This window comes from Ranitomeya variabilis, chromosome 2, assembly GCF_051348905.1.
Source record: "Ranitomeya variabilis isolate aRanVar5 chromosome 2, aRanVar5.hap1, whole genome shotgun sequence".
Classification (NCBI taxonomy): domain Eukaryota; kingdom Metazoa; phylum Chordata; class Amphibia; order Anura; family Dendrobatidae; genus Ranitomeya; species Ranitomeya variabilis.
The window spans coordinates 1067180108-1067198885 of record NC_135233.1 but is presented as its reverse complement, the minus strand read 5'-3'; the positions used below and the strand labels follow the sequence as shown (position 1 = coordinate 1067198885).

Sequence of the window (18778 nt, the reverse complement as noted above, 5' to 3'; positions counted from 1 at the left end):
AAATATTCGAGCCCTCACCCAGATCGTTCTTGATGAGCAATTTTATTCCTTGGTAAAACGCGACATCAAGTCATATTAAAGTGCGGAGTGCACGTAGCAGGGGAGCAATGCAGATGAGAGAGCCTGATGGACTTAAACCGTTTCGCGCTTGCTTAGCTCTTCAACGGGTCCAAAAAGTATAACTCGTCTTGCAAAAAACAAGCCCTGATATTGATATAAAAATATAAATCTTATTTCTCTGGGAATAAGGGGAGCAAAAGATGAAAGCGCAAAAACAGAAAATTGCAAGGTGGTGAAGGAATTAAGAGGCATTCACCAGGGAAATTTGACATTTCTTTCAGCTCCAGTATGCAATGCACGACATGTACCATTATTTTGCCATCACCTGAGGAATGATCTATACATAGTCTATCGACCCTTTTTGGGTAGACAGCATTGGTTCCATTGAAATCTAGATCAAATTTTGTGTTCTGGTGAAAATATATTTGGTGTTTTAAAGAGTTACTGCAAAAACTAGATCTATAAAATTTAAGGTGATCAGTAAATAGTGTGAGAAAAAAATAATATAAAAAGTTCCAAAAAATTACTTTTTTTCTCCATGGTTATCAGCATATTCGGTTAATTCCCCTCATTATTACACAGCCAGTTATATTTGGGCATTTGCTTTAAAATCTAGTCCTTTTCAAATAGACTTCAATTAAAAATTCTCTACCTATCCCTCTCCGTCTTCCAGTTTTTATTTTTGTTTAACTTCCGTTCCGATTAAGTTTTGTTTGAGAATCCCGATGTTGGCAGATATGCAACAGATACAGACTTATATGGGTGCTGGAGGAGTTTACACTTTTCTGACAGTAGATGGCGATGTTGTTACTGTTGTATGCTTAGTTGAATGTAATGCATATACTTGTTGTACGTTGGTTTCACTTTCTCTCTGGTCAAAGATCCTTCAGCCTTCCTTTTATGCTGCATTAAGAAGCTGATGCATGTACCTCATGTTCTGTATAGATAAAAGTTGAATTACCCCATATAATCTACTCTCACAAGTTTCTTCTACGACCAAACTATGCAACACCCGATTATGTGCTGGGATACTGAAACACTATGTCATCATGGGACCGGGGCTGTGGACACTGCCGCAGCTGCTTTCTTGACCATGAAATGTAGCATCATCAGTGACATTCGTTTCAGAGGCTAGACTAGTCAGTTGTCAAATTCAACGCATGCTTGGTCTATATTCCTTTCAAAGCGCACATGACAGATGATAGAAGCTTTTTCACAAAATATGACTTAAATAATAATAATTGACTCAATAGTAACCTATATTGCTGAGTTTATCAGAATAAAATAAAAAAGTACTAAACCTGGGGTCATTACGTTCCCAGTAAGAATAGATAGAATTTAGCCATGCCAGTAAAAAACGTGTTGTATATTCCCAGTCTAGAAGGAGTTCTGTTATCTGCGACAAGTGTGGCATCCTGAATGAAAAGTGGATGATAGCTAATAACAAAGCAGATGAGCATTTATATTATCTCCATAAAGGAACAGGTGAGATTGTACATAAGAACGACATGACTGTATCTGCACTTATAGGCATCTGAGTCACAGACATCCAGAAAGCGTTAAAGAATTGCAAAACCGAACAGAGGACCTGAAAGATAATGTGATGGTAAAGTTGGAAATGAGAACATAAGAGAAAAACAAAAATGATTAAACTACTGCTGGACAAATACTAAAGTAAGAGCATGCCCAGATACAACAAGTGAGGAGAACCAAACAATAAGAATAAATCCAGGAACCAAGTTCTATTATTAAGGAATCTTCAAAAACAAGAACTCCTGGAGTTACTGTACAGTTATTTTGCTTCTTAGATTCAGCTAATAAGATATTCTGTTAATGGCAGTATTAAGTAAGCAGTGTCCTTGAATGTAAAAACTTAAGAGGAAACAATCTCCTTTCTTTTTGCATATTTCTCAGTAATGGGATGTTCAGAATGGTTCTTCTGAAGCCTCGTCTTTAGATAAACATACAGTCTAATCGACCATTCACAGCTTATTATGTTCTCATCCTAAGACATTATCCATACGGCATCTTACTTGTAGTATCATTAGTACCCGCTGATGGCTGTCATTTTTAGCTCCATAATGGGAAGGTAATTGCCATGATTAATACAAGCAAGGGAAATAATGTGAAATAAGGATTAAGGATTGTTTTTTTGAATCTTCTCTCTCTACAGGGAAGGTGGAGACAGTACTAATGATCCTGAGAAAATAGGGCTGATTTTGGGCACTGCGTGTCTCCATTTGACCCTATGTATGGCCAAAATGATGCTGTGTGGGTACTATATATATATATATATATATATATATATATATATATATATATACAGTATACAGTTAGGTCCATATATATTTGGACAGAGACAACATTTTTCTAATTTTGGTTATAGACATTACCACAATGAATTTTAAACAAAACAATTCAGATGCAGTTGAAGTTCAGACTTTCAGCTTTCATTTGAGAGTATCCACATTAAAATTGGATGAAGGGTTTAGGAGTTTCAGCTCCTTACCATGTGCCACCCTGTTTTTAAAGGGACCAAAAGTAATTGGACAATTGACTCCAAGACTATGTCATGGACAGGTGTGGGCAATCCCTTCGTTATGTCATTCTCATTTAAGCAGATAAAAGGCCTGGAGTTGATTTGAGGTGTGGTGCTTGCATTTGGAAGGTTTTGCTGTGAAGTAAACATGCGGTCAAAGGAGCGCTCCATGCAAGTGAAACAAGCCATCCTTAAGCTGCGAAAACAGACTACAATATTAGGAGTGGCAAAATCTACAGTTTGGTACATCCTGAGAAAGAAAGAAAGCACTGGTGAACTCATCAATGCAAAAAGACCTGGGCACCCACGGGAGACAACAGTGGTGGATGATCGCAGAATAATCTCCATGGTGAAGAGAAACCCCTTCACAACAGCCAACCAAGTGAACAACACTCTCCAGGAGGTTGGCGTATCAATATCCAAATCTACCATAAAGAGAAGACTGCATGAAAGTATGGTGAAGGCGTGGTACCGCTCATGATCCAAAGCATACCACATCATCTGTAAAACACGGCGGAGGCAGTGTGATGGCTTGGGCATGCATGGCTGCCAGTGGCACTGGGTCACTAGTGTTTATTGATGATGTGACACAGGACAGAAGCAGCCGAATGAATTCTGAGGTATTCAGAGCCATACTGTGTGCTCAGATCCAGCCAAATGCAGCCAAACTGATTGGTCGTCGTTTCATACTACAGATGGACAATGACCCAAAACATAAAGCCAAAGCAACCCAGGAGTTTAGTAAAGCAAAAAAAGTGGAATATTATTGAATGGCCAAGTCAGTCACCTGATCACAACCCAATTGGGTATGCATTTCAGTTGTTAAAGACTAAACTTCAGACAGAAAGACCCACAAACAAGCAGCAACTGAAAACCACCGCAGTGAAGGCCTGGCAGAGCATCAAAAAGGAGGAAACACAGCGTCTGATGATGTCCATGAGTTCAAGACTTCAGGCAGTCATTGCCAACAAAGGGTTTTCAACCAAGTACTAAAAATGAACATTTTATTTAAAATTATTGAATCTGTCCAATTACTTTTGGTCCATTTAAAAACAGGGTGGCACATGTTAAGGAGCTGAAACTCCTAAACCCTTCATCCAATTTTAATGTGGATACCCTCAAATGAAAGCTGAAAGTCTGAACTTCAAATGCATCTGAATTGTTTTGTTTAAAATGCATTGTGGTAATGTCTATAACCAAAATTAGAAAAATATAATCTCTGTCCAAATATATGTGGACCTAACTGTATATAAGCTTAGGTCCAGAAATATTTAGACAGTGACCCAATCTCTGCGATTTCAGCTCTGCAGGACACTATTTTGGATTTAACATGAAACAACTGAGATACAATTGAAATGTGGACATTCAGGTTTAATTGAAGGGGTTAAGCAAAGCCTCCTCATTTCAGGGGCTCAAAAGTAATTGGACAAATTAACTTTATCATAAATAAAATAAATTCTTTATTTTTAATACTTTGCAGTGGATACTTTGCAGGCAATGACAGTCTGAAGTCTGGAAGCCATGGTCGTCACTGAACGCTGGATTTCCTGCTTCATGAGGTTTTGACGCTTTTACTGCAGCCAACTTCAGCTGTTGCTTGTTTGTGGGTCTTTCTGGCTTAAGTTTTGTCTTAAGCATGTGAAATGCTGCTCAATGGGGTTGAGATCTGGTGATTGAGTTGGCCATTGCAAAATATTCCACTTCTTTGCCTTAAGAAACACCTGGGTTGCTTTGGCAGTATGTTTTGGGTCATTGTCCGCCTGTATTGTGACGCACCATCCAATCATCCCTGCTGCACTTGGTGGAATCTGAGCAGAAAGTATCACCCTGGATACTTAAAAATCTGGCTGCTTCTGTCTTCAGTTACATCATTAATAAGCACTAGTTTGGAAGCCATACATGCCCGCGCCATTCCTATACCTCAAACATGTGTTACAGAGGATGTACTGTACTTTGGATCATGAGCCGTTCCAAACCTTCTCCATACTTCTTCCTCCTGTCATACTGGTACAGGTTGAACTAAGTTTCATCTGTCCAAAAAATGCTTTTCGAGCAGAGTGTTCTTCACTTGGGTGGGTGTTGCGAAGGTTTTATTTCTTCACCATGGAAAGGATTCTGTGAGCATCCGCTACTATTGTCTTTCGTGGATGTCTAGGTCTTTTTAAATTCCCAAGTTCAGCAGTGTCCTCTTTTTTTCCCCAGAATGTACCATGTGTTGATTTGGCCACTCTTAACATTTCTACTATCTCTCTGATGGATTTGTTTTAATGATTGTCTGTTTCTCCTCCTTTGAGAGTTCATTTGACTGCATGTTGTGGGTTCACAGCAACAGCTTCCAAATACAAATGCCAAACCCGGAATCAGCTCAAGACCTTTTACAGCTTAGTTAATAATGGATTCACGTGACAAAAGATTCCATGCAGCCCATTAAATACCAGTAGCTTTTGAGCTTACTGTCCAATCAGTTTTGGTCCCTTGAAAAAGAGGCAGCTACATATTAAAGAGTTGTAATTCCTGAACCCTTGCTCCAATTAGGATGTGAATACCCTCAAGTTAAAGATGAGAGTCAGCACTTTAAGCCCAGATTGAATATGCAACTTCATCTTGAATATGTTTTGGCAAACAACAAAAATGCCAAGACGTGTGCCAATGCCTAAATATTTCTGGGCCAAACTAAATGTGCACATAAAGCAATGGCTAGGCTTTACTTCACCAGGGGAAATAGTTTAGTTCACTAAGCCTATCCCTGTGTCTAATCCCTTGGCTTTGGCAAAGTGGCTTGTTGGTAACCCAACTGGCGCCTGGCTAGGACACATGCACCGGTGGCTGGTAGCCGAATCCAAATACTTTGATGCTCCATGGAGATGATGCACGACACCCTTTCAGCACTGTTTAATACGATGGAAGAATTTATCATTACAGGTGACCTGCCTGCACATTTTTTATTACATATAGAAGTAGTGTTATGCTATATTCTGGATAGATGCTTGTCCCCCAGTAACAATTATAACTTTTATGTGTCGATCCAATGTTCCAATCATGGGAAATCTACTGTGAAGGCCATATCCAAATTAGTCGGTTTGTGCACTGGGGGCATAGCAATGCATCTATAAGAAGTGCCCCACATGCATTCACATCCCCCAGTGCAAAAAAAATGCTACTTTTAATTTCTGAAAATTGGTACAAAAGCCGAGATAAATAAATCAGCATCATGGGGGAGATTTATCTATGCCCGTTTTGAACCCATAGGGCGGTATTTTTAAAGACACAGTTCCTTGAAGCTGAATTGCCGTTATTTGGGCCAAATTTATCAGGCGTTTTATAAATTTGCCACATCTTTAGATTTGACATTCGTGTTTGAAGCTGATTTTCTCCCTTTTACTCTTTTATTTTTTTGCATATTTTTAAGAAGTAGTAAATGTAGCTTAAACCAAAAATGTCGTGCAATAAAACTTGTGACATTTTTAACAGCAAAAAAAAAAATGGCGTAAAATATTGAATGCATTTCCTCCGTAGCCCCTTGGAGTAAGGAGCGTCATAGTTATTAGGAAGCACTAGTCTATTAATAGAGTTGGCACATCTTTGGTCTGCCTGTGAATCAAAATCTGCGCTTTCCAAGAAGGTGGCGGAAATTTCAGGTTTTCTGGAGTCCATTACAAAGCATATGTCGATCTGTAGTAGACCATCCCACCTTTTACCAAAATTTATTTATTTTTTTGTAAAGTGATTAGGCCGCTAGTACCAATGGTGGTAAAATTTTGTGCAATTAGCACCTGCGACAAATCTTGCAACTTTTTGCCTCCAGATTCCTGGTGCAGAGGTGATGGCAAATTAGCCATACAGTTACACTCTGTGTTAATTGGCCTAGAATAGCGCCATGTGGGCACTTTTTGGGCAAAACACGGTGCTCTGGGTGCTCTTTTTCCAAAAGGTGATGGGCGAATGTGTGTAAGGCATTATCTGAGCATGCTCGTGTGCTAACCGAGTGACATCGGCATGCTCGAAAAATGTTTGAGTCCCCGCGGCTCCATGTCTCGTGGCTGTTGAACAGCCGCAACACATGTAGGGTTTGGCGAACATACAAGACATGCAGCCGCGCGGACTCGAACATATTATTCGAGCACGCCGACGACACTCGGTTAGCACCCAAGCATAGCAGATAACACCTTTTCCGAGCACGTTTGCTCATCACTAGTCCTCAGGAATCTTTACTGGATATTCTTTTCTTTCAGGCGTCCTGTCTACTCTCGGGAACGGTTATGTGTTGTACATGGCTTGTAAAAGAAAGAAGAAGCTCAGACCGGCTGAAATAATGACCATTAACTTAGCCATCTCTGACCTGGGAATTTCAGGTAATTGCTTTTTTATCCCTTGAACACATTTTTGAGGAAATTCTACTTTTGCAAATTAAATAAAAAGCCAAGTAGGACACACTGCGCTGTCAGGAGTTAAATGGTTGACAGATAGGCCACTGGAGTTAAATGGTTGACAGATAGGCCACTGGAGGTAAATGGTTGACAGATAGGCCAGGTATTTGAAGCGTCTTATCTCGTACAAGAAGCTCGTGCCGATCCTTGTGCCATCACTTGTCTTGTCGAAACTATCAGGTTAGGACAACTTTGTTTTTAGCTGTGTGGGCGAAATATGTACCCAATATATCAAAAATTGTTGTTTCTTAAAGGGGATCAGAATTTAAAATGTATTTTAGCGGGTAGCAGTTTTTTTAGAGCTCTTAAAACCACATATACAAAAAAAACGCAAATATGTTCCTCGTTAGGAATCGGGAAAAATTCCCCGGTCCGGTATGCGGTTCAGAAAAGTTATACTATTTGTTAGATATGATTTCTGTATGGATAAAGTATAAGAATAAAAAAGATAGATGAATGTTATATTACTATTCATGCAGCTGTAGTTTTGGGGTTAACAACGCATAGTCATAGATGGATCCAGAGTTTAAGTCTCAGTTGATTTCTGTAGGGAAAAATTGGGGTCATTATGATTTCCGAAAGAGCATGTCTGATCATACATATCTTACATGCTGCGCAGATTTATTACGGCCAGATAAAGTTTTACAGTTTCCCCCGCGAGCCTTGTTAATGCGACCGCTAACACTCTCTCTGGATTTTCTCTATTTGTCAATACAGCAAGCAATCAAAATGATTAAATGCAGCCATAGAAAAATACAGAAGCATCTCCAGGGACTTCACACTCTTTTCTTTAGCTTGGATCTGGAAACTTTTGGAAATAAGAAAAAAATATTATAAAGGATTTTATTACAGTGATAAAAGGAAAAACTAAACATTACAACGCTGCCATCTAGTGGAGTGGAAAGGAATTACACACTTACATTTTTACAGTGTTTTTGGCCAATGGAGAATTAATTTTTGGATTAAGGGATTACTGTCGTCAATCATTAAGTAGCCTTACATCATAGTTGTGATGATTTCTTTCAGCTACAACTTGTCTACAGAGACACATTTCGTTTCTCACATTTCCAGAACCGTACCCATGTTCGCAACTTGCACAAATTTCCCATCCTGCTGATACCCCAATTCTGAGTCTATAGCTGCCCCTGCCTTGTTGTGCTATACCCTAAGTACAGTACTTCAGAAATATTGGTGTCATTGAAGTGCCCCCTTTATACCCCCAGACAATAATAATGACCCACGTGCGCCTCTCTGAAGGCCTTAATTTCCGGAGTGTCACCCTTATAACGTAATAATCCCCAAGTGGCCCCTTATAAAGAAATAATACCCCCAGTACCTCCTTATAAAAAAATCCTCTCCGTTCCCCCTTATAAATCAATAATAACCCCTGTGACCCCCTTTTCAAGCAATAATTCCCTAGTACCCCCTTATGAAGCAATAATCCACCCAGTGCCTTATAAAACAATAAAGTCTCCAGCGACCCCTTCTAGAGCAATAATCCCCCAGTAAATCTTATAAAGCAACAATGCCCCCTGTACTCCCTTATGAAGCAATAATCCCCCCTTATAAAGCAATAATGCCCCCAGTGCCCCCTTATAAAGGAATAATCCACTCAGTGATGCCTTATAAGGTAATGATCCCCCAGTCCATGTTTATAAAACAACAATGCGTTCAGTGCCCCTTTAAAAAGCAATAATGCCTCTAGTGCCACCTTATAAAGCAACAATGCCCCAGTGCCCCCCCAGTGACTGGTGTTACATGTGATGGTCCCTGTGTGTTCTCCCCAGGATGTGCATGGAGGCGTATTGAGGCCTTGGGGGTGCATTGCTGTCACAGGCATAGCCGTGATTGCAATTATGAGGCAGTGACCGATGTTGCAGGTAGGGGTTGCTGTATGTTCGCCCCAGGATGTGCAGGGAGACAGCTCTGCAAAAGCTCAGATCTGTGTAAAAGTAACATGTAGCCCAGCAGAGGGAACTCCCGGCACCCACAGCGTGCACAGCAGTGCAGTCGCCCACGGTATCTTGTCAGAGGAGGACTAGCATGTTTAGTGACTGTAAACTGAAGGATATCGTGTACTGTGGAAAGCTGTGAGTAAAGAGACATTAACTCGGTGGTGCAGTCGCCCACGGCAACCGGTCTTGGAGGTGGACTGTCTTGTGCCCGGCGGTGAACCAGAGATAGACTGTCCTGTGCCCGAAGGAGGACTGGCATGGTTAGTGACGGTAATCCGGGGGATATGGTTCCCGGCAGCAATCCGGAGGATGCTGGGTACTATGTAGTGCTGTGAATTAGACTTTAATGATACATGCTTGTGTGAATTGGACATTTAATGCTGTGAAGTAACCGCATTAAAGAGACTTTGTGTTGAAATTTTGTTAGGTCCCTGCCTCCTCACTGCATAAGTGTGCTACTGCGGCACTATACCACTTTATAAAGTAATAATGCCCCCGTGCCGCGTTATAAAGCAATTATGTCCCATGTAATCTGTTATAAATAGTGTTGAGCGTTACCTTCCGATATCCAGAAATATCGGATCGGATTGGATCGGACCGTTACCCAAAAAATATCGGGTATCGCCGATTCCGATACCGGAAACCAATGCAAGCTAATGGGACACAAATATCGGAATTAAAATAAACCCTTTCTTTCCTTGTAGGTTAATTCTACATGAAGGAAAACAACTAAGAATAATGTAGAATGTATTGGGGGAGGTGGAGGAGACATTAAAGGCATAGAGGTTTAGCCCAATCAAATGGAATAGCAGGAATTAAAAAAATTTTTTTAAGACGTTCGGAGTTACAAAGATATTGACTATGTTAAGCTTTTTTATATTTTGTCAGATATTTATGTTTCACTACTTCCATGCTCTTCACCTTCTTTTTTACTTCTCCCACACTTTCTCCTTCATCATCCTCAGCAGCAGCATCTTTTTCATCAACTTCTTCACCTTACTCATCTTCTTCTTCTTTACCTTCTTCCTATTATTATTTTTTTTACATTCTTCATATTCTTGTTATTCAACTATTCTTCTTCATATTCTACTTCTTCATCTTCTTCATCTTCTTCTTGTTCATCATATTCTTATTTGTGACATGCATTCCTGTAGTTGTTATCTATAAAAGTTTGAAGATTACACCTTCCGTTCTGCCTGTCACAAAAGCTTTACAACAGGATTTGTCCGCATTCAGTTTGGCCTGCAGCAGCAGGTTTTTTTCCAGGGTCACCACGAGGAGGAACAGACTCACCCCATACACTGCTTAGTCTTCTTCTGCTTATAATTTAGATAATATCTTTTGCTCTGATTTTTAGTCCTATGCTTAATGTTCTTCTGCTTTTTGTTCTGCAGCTTCTTGTTCTTCTGCTTCTTGGTCTTCTGTCTCTTGTTCTTCTGTATCTTGGTGGTTGTCTTCTTGTTGTTTGTCCTTTTGGTCATCTTCTTCAGGGTCATCTTCTTGTTCTTCTTTGGGGTGGTCTTCAGGGTCGTTGTCTACGGGGTCGTGGTCTCCGGGGTCGTCGTCTTCTTCGGGGTGGTCTTCAGCGTCGTCGTCTCCAGGGTCATCGTCTCCGGGGTCGTCGTCTTCTTCGGGGTGGTCTTCAGGGTCGTCGTCTTTAGGGTTGTCGTCAGGGAGATCCAGAGTGATTACCAAAACCCATTTCAAAAAGCTTGAACTTGGAAATGTAACAGAAGGTACAAGAAGGCTGAGGAACTGCCGAGAACCAGCTGACGGTGCTGGAACCCGGATGGGTAGCAGAAGGTACAAGAGCTAATGGAACTACAGAGGACCAGCTGATGGTACTGGAACCCGGTTACTAAGCAGGAGGTACCCGTGCCAGAAAGCACTACCAAGGACCACCAGACGTTGGTGGAACTCGGATACCGAAAAGGAGGCACCTAAGCCAAAGGCTCTGCCTGGAACCAGCTGACGGTACTGGAACCAGGATGGGTAGCTGAAGGTACAAGAGCTAATGGAACTACCGATGACCAGCTGACGGTACTGGAACCCGGTTACTAAGCAGGAGGTACCCGTGCCAGAAAGCACTACCAAGGACCACCAGACGCTGGTGGAACTCGGATACCGAAAAGGAGGCACCTAAGCCAAAGGCTCTGCCTGGAACCAGCTGACGGTACTGGAACCAGGATGGGTAGCTGAAGGTACAAGAGCCAATGGAACTACCGATGACCAGCTGACGGTACTGGAACCCGGTTACTAAGCAGGAGGTACCCGTGCCAGAAAGCACTACCAAGGACCACCTGACGTTGGTGGAACTCGGATACCGAGAAGGAGGCACCTAAGCCAAAGGCTCTGCCTGGAACCAGCTGACGGTACTGGAACCAGGATGGGTAGCTGAAGGTGCAAGAGCTAATGGAACTACCGATGACCACCTGACGGTACTGGAACCCGGTTACTAAGCAGGAGGTACCCGTGCCAGAAAGCACTACCAAGGACCACCAGACGCTGGTGGAACTCGGATACCGAAAAGGAGGCACCTAAGCCAAAGGCTCTGCCTGGAACCAGCTGACGGTACTGGAACCCAGGGGGACCTATTCAAGATTGACTTCCAAAGAACCAGCTAATGGTGCTGGAACTCAGATAGGCAGCAGAAGGTCCACATGAAAAAAAAATTGCAAGGCCGCGAGCCGGCCGGAGTTACCGAAAACCCACAGTCCTACAGGGGGAGCTTGTCCTATTGGCACTACGGAACCAGCCTTGATTGCCAGTTCCCGCAGCCCACATAGAAAGCACCTAAACTGCAGGCACCATAGGGTCGGCTAACCCGACCGCAACCCGACAGGACAACGTATTGGAGGCAAAGTGACCTTGACACTACCCGGAAACAGCTGGCGTGCTGGAACCAGGCTGGGCAGGAGGGAGTACCCGTGCCAAAGACACTTCTGAGCAGCAACTAGCGGTGTTGGAGCCCAGGGATTACAGGAGAAACAGAGTGTAGGCTGAAGCCTAATTGGAGCCAGTTTAATATCTGTAGTAGTGTGAATGTGGAGGGAGCAGGAGAAATTGCCGCACACACAGCAGGGGATCAGCTGATGTTACTGAACCCCAATAACACTGCAGCATGTGTTGATTGTGCAGACATCACTTCTGAGCAGCAACTGGTGGTGTTGGAGCCCAGGGATTACTGGAGAAAGAGAGTGTAGGCTGAGGCCTAATTGGAGCCAGTTTAATATCTGTAGTAGTGTGAATGTGGAGGGAGCAGGAGAAATTGCCGCAAACACAGCAGGGGATCAGCTGACGTTACTGAACCCCAATAACATTGGAGCATGTGTTGTCTGTGCAGACGGCACTTCTGAGCAGCAACTGGCAGTGTTGGAGCCCAGGGTCAATGCTAGAAACAGAGTGTAGGCTGAGGCCTAATTGGAGCAAGTTTAATATCTGTTGTAGTGTGTGTGGATGGAGCAGGAGAAATTGTCGGATACACAGCTGGGGATCAGCTGACATTACTGAACCCCAATAACACGGCAGCAAGTGTTGACTGTGCAGACGGCACTTCTGAGCAGCAACTGGCGGTGTTGGAGCCCAGGGATTACAGTTCAGGTGGTAGAAACATGAACACAACCGGAGACCTGGATACTGTAGCCAACCAATTATTTAATCTGGAAGAGGAGTGGCAAATTACTGAGAGATCCAGGCCTTGTTCATTTTCAGAAAAGTAAGCCAGTCAACATTATTGGAGGATAGTCGCATGCGACGGTCTGTTAGTACACCACCTGTGGCACTAAAGACGCGTTCCGATAATACACTAGCAGCAGGGCAAGCCAGCACCTCCAATGCATACTGGCTAAGCTCTGGCCATGTATCCAGCTTAGAGACCTAAAACTTGAAGGGGGAAGAGCCGTGTGGGAGAACACTGAGAGGGCAAGACATGTATTTTGTCACCATCTGACGGAAACGTTGCCTCCTGCTGACTGGAGCTGTCTGTGATGGTGTAGACATTTGTGGCGGGGACACAAAACTTTGCCACATTTGGGCCATACTGGTCTTGCCTTCTGCTGAGGCGCTGCTTCTGCTCTCTCTTTGTGCAGAGCTTCCTCCACTGCCTCGACGCACTGAGCTGCTTTGTAAAGCACTAGCAGCACTGCTCTCGGTTGGAATGAAGAACATGATGGAATGCACCAGTGTGTCTTGGTACTCCCGCATTTTACGCTCCCGGTTCAACGGTGTTATGAGGCTTTGTAAGTTGTCCCGGTAGTGAGTATCTAGTAGGGTTTACACCCAATAATCAGCCGTGTTGAGAATGTGGGTGATACGGCGGTCGTTGTTCAGGCACTGCAGCATGAAATCAACCATGTGCTGCAGACTGCCAACTGGCCAAGAAACGCTGTCCCCTGCTTGAGGCGTCATCTCTGCCTGCTCTGCATCACCCCACCCTCACTCTACATACTGACTACTAGAGCATTGTGTAACTCCCTCCTCTGGACAGATGTCTTCCTCCTCCATTGACTCCTCCTCATCCTCCTCCCCTGCCTAAGCCTTTGTGAGGAACCACATTGCGCAGACTGTCCAGAAGCAGATGGCATTTGTGACTCCTCATCCTCCACCTCTTCCACAACCTCCTCCATTAGGGCTTCCAGTGTTTTTTCAAGCAGGCAGATAAGGGGGATAGTCATGCTGACTAGTGCATCATCTGCACTCGCCATCCGCATGGTATCATCGAAGGCACGCAAAACGTGGCAGATGTCCTTCATAGAGGCCCACTCAGTGGTGGTGAAGTGTGAATGGCGTGCAGTGCGACTTGTTTGCACCTGATGCAGCTGGTGCTCCATTACTGCTGCCTGCTGCTCACACAACCGCTCCAACATATGTAAGTTGAATTCCACCTGGTGGGTAGGTCACATATGATGCGATGTTCCGGAAGGCGGAATCGGCGCTGCAGAGCTTCAATGTGCGATCTTGCCATGCTGGAACGCCGCAAGTGAGCGCACTCTAGGCGGATCTTGTGCAGCAGTGCATCAAGATTCGGATAGTCCCTCAAAAACTCTGCATGACCAAGTTGAGCACATGTGCCAGACATGGGATGTGAGTGAAGTTGCCTAGGCCCAGAGCTGCCACCAGATTTCGGCCATTGTCACACACTACCATGCCTGGCTGGAGATTCGCTGGCACAAACCACACGTCGCTCTCCTGCTTGATGACATTCCAAAGCTCTTGCGCTGTGTGACTTCAATTCCCCAAAGAAATTAATTTCAATACGGCCTGTTGACGTTTGGCCACGGCTGTGCTCATATCGGTCGTAACAGGTAAGCGTTCATGGGTCCATGTGGAGGTAGACTGTGACAGCTCCTGCAGCGCTGATTCGGAGGAACTGGAGTATGAGGAGGAGTCAATGTGTGAAGGTCGTGTAGACCGAAACGTTATATTGAAAATACTGGGACATATGAATAAATAAAACTATAGATAAAGAAATCTTTTTTGAGTGCCGGATTTTGGTATTTGTTTCAATATAGGGACTGGCAACCCTTGTCTGTGCACCATATTTATATAAGGAGTGACGTGTCATTTGTTTTGGACCTCAATGTGTACAGACTGGATTCCTGCAATCCTTGGAGTTGGCAGAACACGTACAGCGCCACTCTCAAGATCTGTACCTGGCTCCACAACATTTACCCAATGGGCAGTGAGGGAAAGGTATCGTCCCTGTCCATGGTTACTGGTCCACGCATCGGTGGTCAGGTGGACCTTGCTACTGACGGCGTTTAGTAGCGCATGTTTAATGTTTCCCTCCACATGCTTTTGCAGGGCAGGGACGGCTTGCCTGCTGAAATAAAAGCGGCTGGGCACGTTGTATTGTGGGACTGCCAATGCCATGAAGATATGGAAGGTGTCAGTCTCCACCAGCCTGAATGAGAGCATTTCAAGGGACAGTAGTTTTGCAATGCCAGCATTCAGAGCCTGTGCTCGGGGGTGGTTTGCCGAGTATAGGCGCCTTTTCTCCCATACCTGTGCTACCGATGGCTGTAGACTGGCCTGGGAGTGTGAGGATGACAGGGAATGTGGTGCTGTGGTTGGAATTACACTGTGTCTCTGTACAACAGTGCCAGAGGTTCTTCCATGGCGATCCTGTGAGGAAGCTGAACCAGCTGTGTGTGAACTGGAGGAAGAGGCTACAACACGAGCTGAAGAGGTGGTAAGTGGCACTGCTGTAGGTTGCCCTAGGTCTCCAGTGTGTTTTTGTAACTCCACCACGTGCTTGGTCCGCACATGTTTCCACATATTTGTGGTATTGAGGTTGCTGACACTTTTCCCTCTTTTCACTTTCTGATTACACAGCTTGCATTTGACAAAGCAAATGTCATCTGCAACTGTGTCAAAAAAGGACCAGGCACTGCAAGTCTTGGGAGCGCCCGTTTTGGCTTTTGGAAGAGGCATCCTTCTAATGGGTGCCGAAGTGGAGGCTACAGGCAACCCAGTCTGCCCCCTCCCTCTCCCTCCTTTTTGGGCCGTTTGTGAAATCTCTTCCTCAGAGCTGCTCCCACCTCCTTCTTGTACCTCACGCCATGATAGGTCAAGGACTTCATCATCTACACTTCCTGATTCCAACAACTGCTTCTCCTGGGTAGTCTCGGCAGCTCAGTAAGCACCAGAAAGTGGCACCTGAGTCTCATCATCAGATGCGTACTGAGGTGTGCTGACTGTGAAGGAGAAAATGTCTAATGAAATCCAATTATTAAACCTTATATAAGTCAGTTCAGAGATGGTGTAACAAGATGGCGACTGTCTTTGAAACTGTCTTGAAGATCCTTGAAACGGTTTTGGAAGGAATCTTTGGAATGCATGAGTGAAGGCACCAATACACCATATTTGGAAATGAAGCTTGGAATGAACCAATTACAAAGTGACTGACTATTCTGAAGTTGTGCGACCTCCCCCATTTCCTGTTCTTTTAGTATGTTCCTTTGTTAAGAATAAACCAGTTGTGAGTGAGCCATCACTGAGTGAGGAGTGTGTGTATCGTCTCTGTGAATTTGATACATTCTGAGCCTCTAAGCGCACACTCAGCTTATATTTGGTCAGGTACAAGCAATCATATAGATCTCCCTTTAAGAGATCACCCTCACAACCGTAGGCACTGGCCCACCCGCCTCTTCAGATTCAGCGAGACAAAGCAGTTGCGCATCACTGCATACTGCCTCTTCTTCCATTTTTCGAATGCTGCTTGGCTGGCCCACTCTTTCCAAGCCAAGAGATTCAGAGAACAGAAGTAGAGATGGCTCCTGTCCAGGACTTTCTGACCACCTGGGCAATTTGGCAGGTGGTTAAGAGACAGATGGGTGCTCTTCAGTGCTCTGGACCTGAGAGGATGTGGCACTAATTAAAGTCGATGCGTTTTCTGCCATCCATCAGACAACGGCTTCAATTTGTTCTTCCCGCAGCAGTGGGGTACGGCGAGCTCCTACAAAGCTGCGCATAAAGGACTGTTCCCTGGTAAAACTGGGGGATGCTGAGTCACTGGTGCCTGCAGCAGGCACAGAATCCCCACGTCCTCTCCCTGCAGAAACTCCACGCCCACGACCACGTGCCTTACTCCCTGCCTTCTTCATCTTGGTAGACTGATAAAGGTAGGCAGAAAAGTACTAAGGGCTCAGTGTGCTTATTCCTGAACAGCTGCTAACAGGTATAAGAAACACTGATTTTATAAAGTGTGGACTAGACTTTAATATGAGCTAATGTGGCCTACACAACTGTAAAGTGGAGTGTTTGGTGAACTTTATTTAGGTTTTTTTTTTTTACAAAAAAAAAATGGATGCGCCCAAAGATGTCAAACCGATAGTATCACAAACTTTTTGTAGCTATTACAATGCAGCAAGGTAACCTACAATGCAATAGATGAGGCTCCAAAAAATAGGCTAATACTTATCTGGCTGGGGCTGCAGGGCACAAGGCTGCAGAAAGGCTCCTTTATCTATTCCTATATAGTGTTTGCACGCAATCTAGCTGGATCTATTCCTATATAGTGTTTGCACGCAATCTAGCTGGATACGGATGGAAACACACTAATAGGAGAAATCAGGAAAAATGGGCAGCAGCACTAATGAAAAAAAGGACAATGTAACAGTATGAGGCAGTGACGCACGCTGAGCGGACTACAACCAGATGTGTCTGCAGAACAGACTACAGCGTGAGCTGCACTCACACACAGAGACCTCGCAGACCGCCGTGAACAGTGCTGCAAGGCTGCAGAAAAGCTTCTCTATCTATTCCTATATAGTGTTTGCACACAATCTAGCAGGATATGGATGGAAACACACTAATAGGAGAAATCAGGAAAAATGTGCAGCAGCACAAATGCAAAAAAGGACAATGTAACAGTATGAGGCAGTGACACACGCTGAACGGACTACAACCAGATCTGGCTACAGAACACACTGCAGCGTGAGCTGCACTCACACTCACAGAGACCTTGCAGACAGCCGTGAACAGTGCTGCAATGCAAAAAAAGCTTCTCACACGGTTGCTACAGTAGCCTGGGTAAAGCACAATGAAGCAAATTGATATCTTAAACTGTCCCTCAGTCAGAACAGCAGCCTCCTATCCCTAACTGAATTCACAGCAGAGTGAACCAAAAATGGCGGCGGCGGCTTTTATAGTGCATCATGACATCATTTCAGCAGCCAATCACAGCCATGCCATTGTTTACATGCGTAACTTGCATAACAGGATGTGCCCACACTTCTTAGGATTCCTCATAGCATTATGGGAACTTCTGATTCCGGTATTCGATATTGCAAAAGTATCGGAACTCAGTATTGGAACTCCGATACCGTGAATATTGGCCGATACCCGATATTTGCAGTATCGGAATGCTCAACACTAGTTATAAAGCAATAATCCCCCAGTGCCCCCTTATAAAGCAATAATGCCCCAAGTGTACCGTTATTAAGTAGTAATGCCCTGAGTGTCATTTTTAAAGTAATAATGCCCCTTAAGTGCCTCCTAAATAATTCATAATGCCAAGTGCTATGGATTGGGTACTGATTGGATTGGTGAGAGGTTCTGTAGAGGAGAATCTCTGGAATTCGGACAGATTTACAATCCACATTTTTTCTTCTGGATTTGATACCTAGAGTGCCCCATTTTTTAGCTATATTGTTCTGACACCCCAGAAAAACTAATAATGCTCCCTGAGTGCCTTTTAATACGTAATAATTTCCCCTGAATGGCCCCAAAAAGTAAAAATGTTCCCTAGTGCCCTCCTGAACATTGCCCTGTGAGTGCCCTCCCGAAAGTTATTAGACCCCATCAGTGTCTTCTCTAACCTTATTGCCACAGGAAAAAACATTAAAAAAAATTAGATTTTTTTCTAAGTCCCCAATGAGCTCACCGACTAGATCTTTTGCCTTAAGAGCCCAAATGCAGGAGGTGCAATGCGGAGACATCATAGCGCTGCCAGCACTGGGATGATGATGTCTTCTGCGTGCCCCACCTCCTTGTAAAGCGACTTGCTCCTACCAATTGGAGATTGTTAGAGCAAAAAGGCTATGAATCCAGGCGGGCCCCAATGTGTGAGTGGGCCCAGGACCACCACCCTCCTTCCGTCAGGTCCTAGACCACTAGTGATGATCCCTTCACCAATCTAGACCTCCAGTAATGTGACCATTAGCCTTTTAACTATACTAGGCCTTTAAGCTCTTACACAGCCAGACCACCAGGGACAAACGTATCAAGCCTTTTACCACCCTGGACCATCAGGGTGGTATTTATTTCTTCATCATCCTAAACCACAAAAAGTGTAC

The 18778-nt window shown here is 44.1% G+C and overlaps 1 protein-coding gene across 1 annotated transcript in view; it reads left to right on the top strand.

The window, feature by feature from the left end:
- Positions 1–18778, top strand: part of OPN5 (opsin 5) — a 91678-nt gene that overhangs the window by 48561 nt on the left and 24339 nt on the right. The window contains exon 3 of the mRNA XM_077291537.1: positions 6832–6951. Coding sequence (XP_077147652.1) covers positions 6832–6951 — 120 coding nt within the window. The remainder of the gene's footprint in view (positions 1–6831; positions 6952–18778) is intronic.